The 11,795-nt window shown below is 35.8% G+C and overlaps 1 protein-coding gene across 1 annotated transcript; it reads left to right on the top strand.

Moving 5' to 3' along the window:
* The first annotated feature begins 4,132 nt into the window (after window positions 1-4,132).
* Window positions 4,133-10,530, top strand: LOC131940176 (placenta-specific gene 8 protein-like). The gene is made up of 5 exons (XM_059298801.1): window positions 4,133-4,235; window positions 6,615-6,647; window positions 6,836-6,962; window positions 9,405-9,544; window positions 10,260-10,530. Exons 2-5 carry the CDS (start codon window positions 6,630-6,632, stop codon window positions 10,350-10,352), a joined length of 378 nt encoding a protein of 125 aa, XP_059154784.1. The 5' UTR covers window positions 4,133-4,235; window positions 6,615-6,629; the 3' UTR covers window positions 10,353-10,530.
* Window positions 10,531-11,795: the final 1,265 nt, after the last annotated feature.

Raw genomic sequence — 11,795 nt, forward strand, 5'->3', positions numbered from 1 at the left:
GATACATTTAGAAACCTACATAATAAACGCATTACACCAAAAGAAAAGGAAATAGCATACAGACTGATTTTTAACACAACTCCAGTTTCACGAAATACAAAGTCAAATCAAAATGTTAAAATAACATGTCAAACGTGTAAACAAAATATACAAGAAACTGAGAAACACATTTATTTAGATTGTATATTAGTACAGAAAACAAAGCAAACACTTGCGAAAATATTAAACACCACCAATCAAACAGCCACAACAAATAAAGCAATCACACTTAATTTAATTAACACGACTAGACAAAGAACAGAAGACGAAAACAGACTAGTAGCAATGGCTATTTATAGATCGACTATATGGCAAATTAGGAATAAAGTCAGATATTTTTTCACAAAATACACGGACATCGAGTTAAAAGAAATATTTCAAGCAAAGCTAAGACATAGACTGGGAACTCTCACTTAACTGAGAAAAAAAAAGAAATATACAGGAAAGAAATAAATAAAGTATTTATTTTAATTTAGACAATCTCAAGCCAAACATCACTCGATCAGCCCCCAGAGTAAATTAACATTAGAACAGTCTTCTGTTTCCCGGGTTTTGAGATCTTTTAAACAAGATCAAATATTTAGCACGGATATTTAACATTTCATAAATGTGATCTTTATGAAATATCGAAAATGTTTTGAAAATAAACTAATGTGTGTTGATTTTACAAAAGAGGTTAAAATTAAAAAGTTTACTTACGTAATATATCACTTTTATAGTAGTTTTAAAAAGAAAATATAAATAATAATGTATCACGTTGTAAAAAAGTATTACCAAAATGTATGTTAATTTTGTAGTATATATGATTGTTTAGTGTTGATTATTGTAGTTTAGTAGGTAATTACCTCCCCTGTTAAATACTTTTTAAAAATATTTGTGAACACAAGATAAATCATTGGTAAAAGCCTCAGTTAACGCACAATCTAATTTACGTTTAATATGTTCTGCTAACTTAGATTTACTCCAGTTGTGTTTTCTGGTTGAGGGTCACCCCCACCACCCTTCCCCCAAGAAAAGATAAAAAAAAACCAAATAAACAGACAGACGGATGGACGGGCAGAAGGGAGGCTGGACGGACAGAGACAGATGTATACTAAATATAAAAAAATGGAAGTTTGAACACACAGAAAATAATTTGGTAGCTGTTTTATTAGTAAAATAATGCAAATAAAAGAAAGATAGCTCAAATAAGATATAAATAAGTTACAAAATGCGATTAAAAACTTTGGATGTTCAACATAAAAAAAAAAAAAAAAAAAAAAAAAAAAAAAATGGTCCTTCAGGTAGGAAATTGAAAACAGCAGTTAACGCTTAAAGACATGAAAGTTCTTTATTCAACTGCCCCATATGGTTTTTGCTGAGCGTTTTGTCTGTTACTATCATCCCATGTCATCTATCATTTTGTAAAATTCAGTAATGTGTACATTTCATTTTGTTTTCCAATTCTGGCCCTAAATTTGTAGTTTACTTAGCTCTCATCTTTGGATCTTTCATCTTAATATAAACATTGTTATTTTAAGTTACTGTATGATTAGTCACTTTGTCATAACCAATAGTTACTTTAAAAAAAATAAAAGGAATTATCATTTTTGAAAAATAAAAGTTTAAATGTTAAAAAAAAATGGTCCTTTACAGTTGAATTTTTTCACAGAGGCCAGTACAAGTATATATATATATATATATATATATATATATATATATATATATATATATATATATATATATATATATATATATATGTATATATAGCCAGTGCTGGCCATTAGTAATCGATATTTAAATCTAAAACACTTTTGTTGCTTGAGTTGAAACATTAAATAAGATATATTTTTTTAAATAATCGTATTCGGTCTTTTGTGAAGGCCTATGTAGAGGAGAATTTTCTCTTACTTTTCAAAACTTTACCACCGGGTGAATTGAAGTTTGCTATTTTTGTATTTTACGCCACTGATTCATAGGGGAAGTAACCCAAAATAAGCGATGAAAACCGAGCTTGTACGATATATAACTTGGTAAAACACTAGATGTGTAATGAAAGAGGTCACATAGTTGCATGAAGCTTGAGTAATGGTGTTCAGAAATGTTTTAAAATAATACTATATGTTATGTAAACTAAAATGACTAACACGTTTCATTAATGATGAAGAAAATGTGTGATGTATCAAATATAATATTTTTTGTTTTTGCTTTGTGCAGTAGGACTTTTGACATTTGAATTAAAAACATGTTTCCTTTACTCGTTCCGTTCATTTTTTAATATAAACTACTACAGTATAATGAAAAATGCTGCAATTGTGTGTATGTCTTGCGCTTAGAGAGCACAGGGAATGCCCCCGCCCCCAAGCGGTGGGGGGGGCACTTAAAACTTTCGGGGAGGGGGGGGGACATTGGTACACTGGTAAATTATATATATTTTTTATATTTTATATATAAATTCTATTTCGTGCGGGGGGGGGGGGGGGTAGATGCCTGAAAGAAACTCTGTTCCAGACACGTTTGAAACGATTTCCGCGATTTACAATTTGCGAGAACAGACCAATTATTAAATAGACTAATTATTAAGTATACAACTAATAAAAGTTGAACTGCGTTTGTAGCGTAGTAATTGTAAATGCGCTTGCATTATTTTATAATCAGGGCGCGCGCTCATGTCACACACACACACACACATATATATATATATATATATATATATATATATATATATATATATATATATATATATATATATATATATATATATATATATATATATATATATATATATATATATATATATGTAAGGAGACGACCCCGGCTACGTCACTAGGCTTAATCTACTTCTGTGCATGTGCCGTCCACTCTTCACACGTATCTGATTTGTTTACTTCCTGTTTCGCGGACTTGAATGTGGGCTGATGTTTCTATGATTGGGCTAGGTGTAGTCCAATTAAATATTGGCTGACAATTTAACACGTTCGCGTGTTGCTAATGTTGCCAATTTTACACTCTTATGACCGCGGATACGCCTTTACGGTATTGGGTGATCCGGTGCGCCACGCGACTTACAAGACGAGACAACCACATAATGATTACAAAACACGACTCAACTTAAAAACGGCTCGTTAACAATAAAAGAGTTTAATACAGTAAATTTTACCTACATTAACACAGTCTTCTCTAAACACTAAATACGAACGCCAGTGCCAAAAACTAAGATACAGTGGCTATATAAATAGTACAGAACTAACGTACACTAACCTTCTGGGAGAACTGGACTAACCTTAAAGACTCACACACGTTCTTATACACTTAGTATCAGTGGCGTAGCGAGGTCGGGTGTCACCCGGTGCGGCACTTAATGGTGTCACCCCCCAGAGGCGTAGCGACCCTTCCCGGGGACAAACTTTCAAATTTTCGATTTGCACTCCCCCCCCCCTCAAACTTTCGATTTGCACCCACCCTCAAGTTTTTCTCTATATATTTTGCTATTTTTTGCCTTGGTGTCACCCTCCTAAACGGTGTCACCCGGTGTGTTCCGCACCCCCTGCCCCCCCCCCCCTCGCTACGCCTCTGCCTAATATACTCTTACAGAAACACAGGTACAAACTGGTTCTCGCAACTCACAGCACGATTACACAAGTCATTGCTTTAATTCAACGTAGAACAGTAGTTATGTTGGGGGTACATGGAGGAGGGTTAAAACCTAACCCAACTCCCCCATCCCCCTTGCCTATGTCACTGCGTTTAGCTATTCGACATTTAACCATTGTTAGCTGCCCTAAATGATAGAGACACAAGTCATAGCTTTAATTTAATTTAACGTAGAACAATATTAGCTATAATTCAATGTAGAACAATAGTTATTTTTGGAGTACATGGAGGGGGAGGGGGTGTTATAACCTAACCCAACCCCTCCCCCTTTGCCTACGTCAATGCGTTTGCCTGTACGACATTTAACCATCGTTTGCTGTCCTGTTATAAATTTATCAGAAATCGACAGCAGTAGTAAATTGTTATCGCGAAGGACCAGATTCCTTCCTCCATTTAAAATTTACAATCAGGAAAACGACAGACGCGCGATATTGAGATGATATATCTTTAAAACAAGCGTGCATCCTGCATTATCGTGTGAGAAACAACTTCAGCGGCGTGCAAGTCAGTGAGTCTAGAAGGTCTGGTGTTTTTAGGTCGCGCACTACTCCATTAAACATACTGTAAGTTTTTTTTTTATTTACTAATCTATTGTCAGTAGTTTACATTTAAGTATGCATAAAGTTCACGTTCGTGTGGGTATGTTGTATATGAGGGAGTGGTGAGACAAAATGTTTACCCCTCCGCAAAAAATAATGGGTTTTTTTATCTACCAGTCTAGAACAACCTCAAACGTTTTCAATCAGTTTTATAAAAAACGAGCCGACCCGCGGCGTATCATACGCCGCTATTTAGTTGTTTTTTTCTACTTTTCAGTAATTTATAATTTGTGAATTCGACAGTACCAATGCTGCCACTGAAAATATTTGCTTAAAAACACTAAACCCCCCTCCCCCCCCCCCCCACGTGAAAGCAGCCTCCTCTTAGTTACCTCCTCTAAGTTTAAAATCGTTTCAAACTAAATTATCTGCCCCTAATAGCCGTCACCAAACCCGTCTCCATGATTGTAAAATGTAAACAGCGTGAACCACAACTCACCAGATCATGTGAGGGGATGGGGGGTGGTAGCGATAGAGAGGAAGAGAGGGGACTGTAAGTCGCGCTTGCAGCTTGTTTTCTAACGGCTCCCAGAAGAGAATTATATATATAGATAGATTGTTTAAGGTTTGACATCATCGTTAAGACTCTGGTTAGTAAAAATATACGTTTATAGACAAGGGGTCGGCGTGGTCGAGTCGGGAAAGCTCATGGTTCCTAAACCGAAAAGTCTCGAGTTCGAACCCTCGGCCAGATAAGTCTCGATCCCTTCCAAACATTAAGAACGAAGAAGAAGAAGAAGATACACAGCTTAAAAGTCATCATCGTGGTGAGAAGTGGAACAGGCAGGTAATTTACTAAAAGCAAGTAATGGATAGAAGATTCAATAAATAAAATGCAGGCTAAGTACTTGATGTAAAGATGAAACGATTCCATTAAAATGACATCTTAATGTGGGATACCGAACGGCTGAAGTGAGACGTCAGACATCATGTACAACTTCTCACCAAAGATAGATTGTGGCATTGTTTATTTTCATAAATCTTCGTTGTAATTAGCATAAAAATAACCAAAAGAAATTAATTTCATAATACTCTAATAACAATAGGACGGTAGGGATTATAGAAATGTTAATCCAGTCCAAAGGATTGTCAAGATACTAAATAGGGGGGGGGGGTAGGCACCTCTCTGTACAGCTCAAACTAACAAACTGTTGGACCGGTGGAGGGGATTATTTATAAACTTGTTACCTATAATATCAGATTTATGCGGGAAAATGTCTTGCGTAATATTTTAAGAGGGTTTCATCAATGTCTTACCAATCCTATTTTCTTTTTGTCTAAAGCTGAGTTATTTAAATGTAAATACCCCCCCCCCCCCTCAAGATTTTGATTTGCACCTCCCCCCCTCAACCTTTCAATTTACATTTCCAACCCATTTTGGCACACCCTCAGGTCGGCGCCCGGGGACATATGTCCCCCCCCCGCCTGCCCTCCCTCGCTACGCTACTGAGTACTATTATACCCATCTTATCCATATTCTATCGCACTCTTCAAAACAAACGTATGCGCCATAGCGCTCACGTGAAAGCCCGTCGAGCCAAGTCACCCCCTGTGGGGCGCCGGAGGACGCGACTGGTTCTATATAGTTAGCGCCTGTAGAAACCCATTGTATCCATAGCCTATCGCTCTGTTTAAAATGAACGTAGGTGCCACAGTGCTCACAAGTGAGCTGGGACGCCTAATAGTCCCATCCAGTTAAGCCGGAGGACGCGCCTGATTCGATATAGTCTACGATTACTGTTGTTCATCGTGTCTTTAGTATTTTGACTTTTTAAAAACTAATTTAGGCGCCATCGTTCTCACAGGGAAGCCCAAGGTGCTTCGGGACACGCAATCTGTTGCAGTTTTGAGGCTGTATATAGTTTTACCCCTTTCCCTCTATGCAGAAAGCCCGATTAACGAATACCAAGTGTTACGATAGCCGTTCTGGATCTCTTGGCGCCAGTAGCGTAGCGAGGGGGGCGGGGGGGGGGGGACATATGTCCCCGGGCGCCGACCTTAGGGGGCGCCAAAATGGGTTGGAAAAATAAATTGAAAGGGGGAGTGCAAATCGTAAGTTTGAGGGGGGGGGTGCAAATCGAAATCTCGAGGGGGGATGCAAATCGAAATCTCGAGGGGGTGGGGGGTGCAAATCGAAAAGTTTATCCCCGGGCGCCGGGAAGGGTCGCTACGCCTCTGCTTGGCGCCAAACCATTTAGAGATAGCCGAGGCGCTCACTGTACTTTTATGTTTGCACCTTTGTAATATTAGACAAACATACAAAAAAAACATATTATTGTTTGAAACACAATAAACCGAAAACAAATATCTTTAAATATGTGTAAACGCATATTTTATTTGTAGGTCTCCATTTTCATCATGGCTGCTTACGCACAGGTAGGTATTTATATTTTTTTCTTCTCTTAATTAGTTACTTCTTTTATTGAATATGTCTTGTTCTTGAACAAATATCACATAATTCCAACCTCAAAGTGAATAATATATTGTATTTTGTCTAATACTATACAGTTAACGTGTTTATCCTTTTCTCGAGCTCATAACATGTAATGTGACTTTGATTTCAGCACGGCACCCCAGTGGTGTACCAGCCTGGTCAGGTCGGTACCGTGGTCGTCCAGCCTGGTACTGCAGGCAAGCCGCTCAGAGACTGGAACTCTGGTGTCTGCGACTGTTTTAATGACATAAATATATGTAAGTATTTTAGGGACTAACTTATCCTTAATTCTGATTATAACATGTTCTTTTTATTATATGCTCATTGTCTTATAAATCACCTGCATATTATCGTGTCTGCCATATACATGTCTATATTACCCCAGGTTCAATTACCCACTGTAAAAATCCGCTATGTCAATTACCTCCCACCCCGTAAAATTACATAGCCCTTCTTTAAAATGAACAATCAAATACCTATCCCTATTTCTATCCATATCGATATCCATATCCATCTCCAGGGTTGGCCGTGACGGCTAGTACAATACATTGGTATACGATCGTATATAGTTGTACTAACTTTCAAACGAATTTCGTTAACCTGAAGTAGCACTTAATTTTAATTTCAAATTCTCAAAAGTATTTATAACTGTTGGCACCGGCCACTGTGAAAACCCTATATGTCAAGGAATTTCCAGGGTTTAGGAAATATATTACTTTTCAAAGTATATATATATATATATATATATATATATATATATATATATATATATATATATATATATATATATATATATATACAAATATGGACGTTTGAGAAAATAACACATAAGCCTAACCCTAACTCTAATTCTAAACTTTACCCTAACTACAACCTACCAAAACCAAAACCAAATTACAAACTCAAAAACAAACGCAAGCGCAAACGTAAAGTAAACACAAACATAAAAGCGAAACAAACGAAAACGAAAACACAGACAGAAATTCCAAAAACAAACACAAACACAAATGCAAACGCAAACACAAACACAAAAACAAAATCAAACAAACAACGCAAAAAATAATGCAAATGGAAACATAAACTTAAATATTTAAGAACAACGGCTTCAGCTTCTAAACTGTTATTTTTCAAATTAATTATAAGTAGAAGTACATTTAGTGTATACAATAAATAAACGGTCATTTACAAAATACCAGTGTTTCACTTACCATGTTGCACTTTATTAAACAATGCTAATTAGATAATTTGTTTTTTTTTTTTTCAACATCAAAACAAACTTAAACAAAAGTAATTTATCCTGAGAAATAATTGGTACAAAATGACGTACACTTTCTTAAACAAAATTTTAATTTTTGTAAAGGGTAATATATTTAGTTTAAATTTGTTCTTTGCACATGACGTCAATAAAAATGATACGCTGTAAAAATTATCAATATTGAGTTTTTTAAACATTTTTTAAAGTACAGTGCAAAAATGAACACGTTAGAAAAATTATACAACGGGATCAACTCAAGTTTTTTTTACTTTATGCCTCTTTGCCACAAGTAAACATACAGTCATTTTATATTAGACTAGGCATGCTACCCAGCTTCGCTTAGGCTTTCGAAAACATTGAGAATTTGAATGCTTAATTAACTCGCCCATATAAGGCGCCGGTCAGTCGAGGTCAGTTTTTACCCCCTCATCGTAGACTTTTCGGCCAACCGGCCCCCGTGTTCTGTTGCCCCAAGGCAAGGTCCTGCCAAATTTGAAGCGCCTGTGGCGCCGGGAAGTGCCCTATCGGGCACCCGACAACTTAGCTTTATAGATCATCTAGATCTAGATCTAGAATCTCTAGATCTATATGATCTAGAATATCTAGATCAATATCTAGATCTAGAATCTCTAGATCTAGAATCCAAATAGATAAAATAATTTTTTTAAGTTTAGGCCGAGAAAATCGTATTGTATACATTCCATAGCTCTAAATCATATTTGAATGAAATAGCTCATTTCTTTTTATTCTAAACTCGGAAGATGACGTCATCAGTTTCGTGCTCTTTTTTTAGTGTAAACAATAAGCGACTTCATTGTTAAATGCGTTCTTGTCCCAAGTTTAAACACTTTTCCGGTTGCATAAATAATACTGTTTCTCTACATTCGAATACGCCTTTATTTTTTTTATTTTTCTTCTTTAAATAAAATTGTGGTTATACATTTAAAACATCTAACGTATTATTTTCAACAAAAGTCCGTATAAAGGTATCCATATATCGCTGCCGATTCTGACGTGATGTCCGGCGAAAATATTTTGCGGACAGACAGACAGAGAGAGAGAGAGAGAAGAGCGCACATGGCCTTTTATATATTAGGATTCCATAAAGAATAATTTTCTTAAAGAAAATTCGGTCTATGTATTTATACGAAACAAAAAAGAGCCAGCCAGTTTGTCACAAATTTACCAACAATTTCTATATCCTGATTTTACTTAAAATGGCATTCAAACGTTAACTAATAGACAAGAATAATCATGTGAATTGAGTCACGGTAAATATTAGCTGACTATGATATTTCTTCTTAATCAAAACAGATGTATGCAGACTGCATACGTTGATACCATACTGTTTTTATTTACACTCCATTACTCAGTAATATTGTATAGTAAACAGTGGCTTATTTCCAAGTACTTGATAAATTATTTAAAATGTTGAATCGTGTAGGTCTTTTGGGCGCGTTCTGTGGTACCTGTCTACTGATGAGGAATGCCAAGAAACTTGACGAGAACTGTTTGACGCCCTGCTTGGTGCCCTTTTCTTTTACCTCGATGAGAGTCAAACTAAGGACCCAGGAAAATATTATGGTAAGCAAAGAGGGAGAGAGAGAGAGGTGGGGGTGACTGCGTTGTCAAATGGTAGAGCACGAACTGCTATTCGAAGTGTTTCGAGTTCAGATCACAGGCTTGAGTATGTAGGGCGTTGTTGAGTCCACCCACCTTTAAGGAGTGTCGGACTCACTAATGCGGCGGGGCATAGTGCTAACCACACTATCCCCCAGTAAACCGAGGTCTTGAAACATATGAACTATATCATCTGCCCCTTTTTTCTTTGGTACTAACGGAAAAAAAATGATAATATATAGGTACCAGTGGCGTAGCGAGGTCGGGTGTCACCCGGTGCTGCACTTAATAGTGTCACCCCCCCCCCCCCCCCAGAGGCATAGAGACCCTTCCCAGGGACAAACTTTCAAATTTTCGATTTGCACCCTCCCCCCTCAAACTTTCGATTTGCACCCCCCCCCCCCTTCGAGTTTTTCTCTATATATTTTGCTATTTTTTGCCTTGGTGTCACCCCCCTAAATGGTGTCACCCGGTGCGGTCCGCACCCCCCGCCCCCGCCCCCCCCCCCTCGCTACGCCCCTGATAGGTACGGAGAAACATATATGTACATATATATATATATATATATATATATATATATATATATATATATATATATATATATATTCATTTATTTATGAGAGATATACTGTTACTTGTATGTGTATGTGTTAAGAGGCAAAACCTACTTTCTGTTTAGGGCTCTATTCACAACGACTACATGACTGAGTGTTGGTGCGGACCGTGTGGAAATTGTCAGATGGCCAGGGAACTACAATACCTCGGTCGCTAGGAGTCAGGGCAGAAATTGTTTGCTTCAGTCAACTCTGGACCAAGCAACAAATACGTGGCTCATTATTTTACAGCTTTTTATATTATTTACTAACACTAGCCTTGCTTGAATGTCATAGAAAATACCAGTATGGAAAAAGAACATCTTATTAAATGGGTCGTTTTGACTGTTTTTTTTTTTATATTTTATGAATTTTTTTTTAAACTTACTTTTTTGCATTCTCGAAATTCGACATCTGTCAAGCTAATTCAAAAAGAAGTTTGATAATATTGTTAAAACCTAACAGAAATAACAAACGAATTTAATATTAAAGTAGTTGGGTGGGGGGGAGGCATCAAATGTATTGACATTTCAAATTAGGAATTATTTGTATATGCTACGCTAGATATATAAAATAAATTTAGAGCACTCCATTTTATTTTTATCATTCATTATTCATATTTAAATATATGTCTTGTATTTTAAATACCGACTTTAAATTAAATATAATTAATAAATTCAGTATATCCAGAAGTTTTTCTCTTTTAAGAACTTTTTAAAATTCTCAACTTATTGCTTAAACCTTTTAATCTCAATATATGTATATATATATATATATATATATATATATATATATATATATATATATATATATATATATATATATATATATATATATAGTCTGGCAATTAGTAATCGATGTCTAAATCTAAATCTAAAACACTTTTGCTACATGAAGCAAACATTAAAAGATATTTTGTAAAGGTTTATATAGAAGAGAATACAAACCATAAATTTGAATTACTGTTGAAGGTTTGCCTTTCTGTTAAGTTTTAGCTGATGTGTTTACATCATGTCCGAAATAAACAAACTGGACCAGAGTCCTAAACGATTAAGCTTCAAGGAATGCTTACACTGCATTTGCACTAATCCGATATTGGCCTGATGCTAAAGAAATGCATACTGTGTAAATGCATTAGCCTCGTAAATGTCAGTTACAGTGATCATGGAGTATAGTCCAGAAAAACATCATTAAGCTCAGACCTGCTAGCTATTAGATTGTAATTCTATAAACTTGTTATACGTGGTCCATGTTCAAAGGCCAAGCTCATAGTTGCAAACGTAATCACGAATAAAAAAAAAATCTGTAACATCAACATTTTCCTGCTACTTGTTGAAGATAAATTAAACTAAACAAAATTCTTGTATTAAAAAATGTGTTTTATTTTATACATCATGGTAGTAAGTAAATATATTGGTACAACGTACACTTGCTTGTCAAACTTCTACACCGGGTGAATTGAAGTTAACTTACACATAAGAAGAAAATCGTTTGCTATTTTGGTACTTGACACAACTGATTCATAGGGGATATAACCCAAAAATAAGCGATGAAAACTGAGTTTGTAGGATATATATCTTGGTAAAACAGTAAATATGTAATGAAAGAGGTCACAAAGTTGC

This window comes from Physella acuta, unplaced genomic scaffold (assembly GCF_028476545.2).
Source record: "Physella acuta isolate Inbredline_101_S28 unplaced genomic scaffold, ASM2847654v3 ptg000310l, whole genome shotgun sequence".
NCBI classification, from domain to species: Eukaryota; Metazoa; Mollusca; class Gastropoda; family Physidae; genus Physella; species Physella acuta.

Bases quoted from the DNA above. Each gene is read 5' to 3' on its own strand.
- LOC131940176 (XM_059298801.1), top strand. The intron at 6,963-9,404 runs GTAAGTATTTTA...TGAATCGTGTAG, and splicing joins TTTTAATGACATAAATATAT to GTCTTTTGGGCGCGTTCTGT. The intron at 9,545-10,259 runs GTAAGCAAAGAG...CTTTCTGTTTAG, and splicing joins GGACCCAGGAAAATATTATG to GGCTCTATTCACAACGACTA.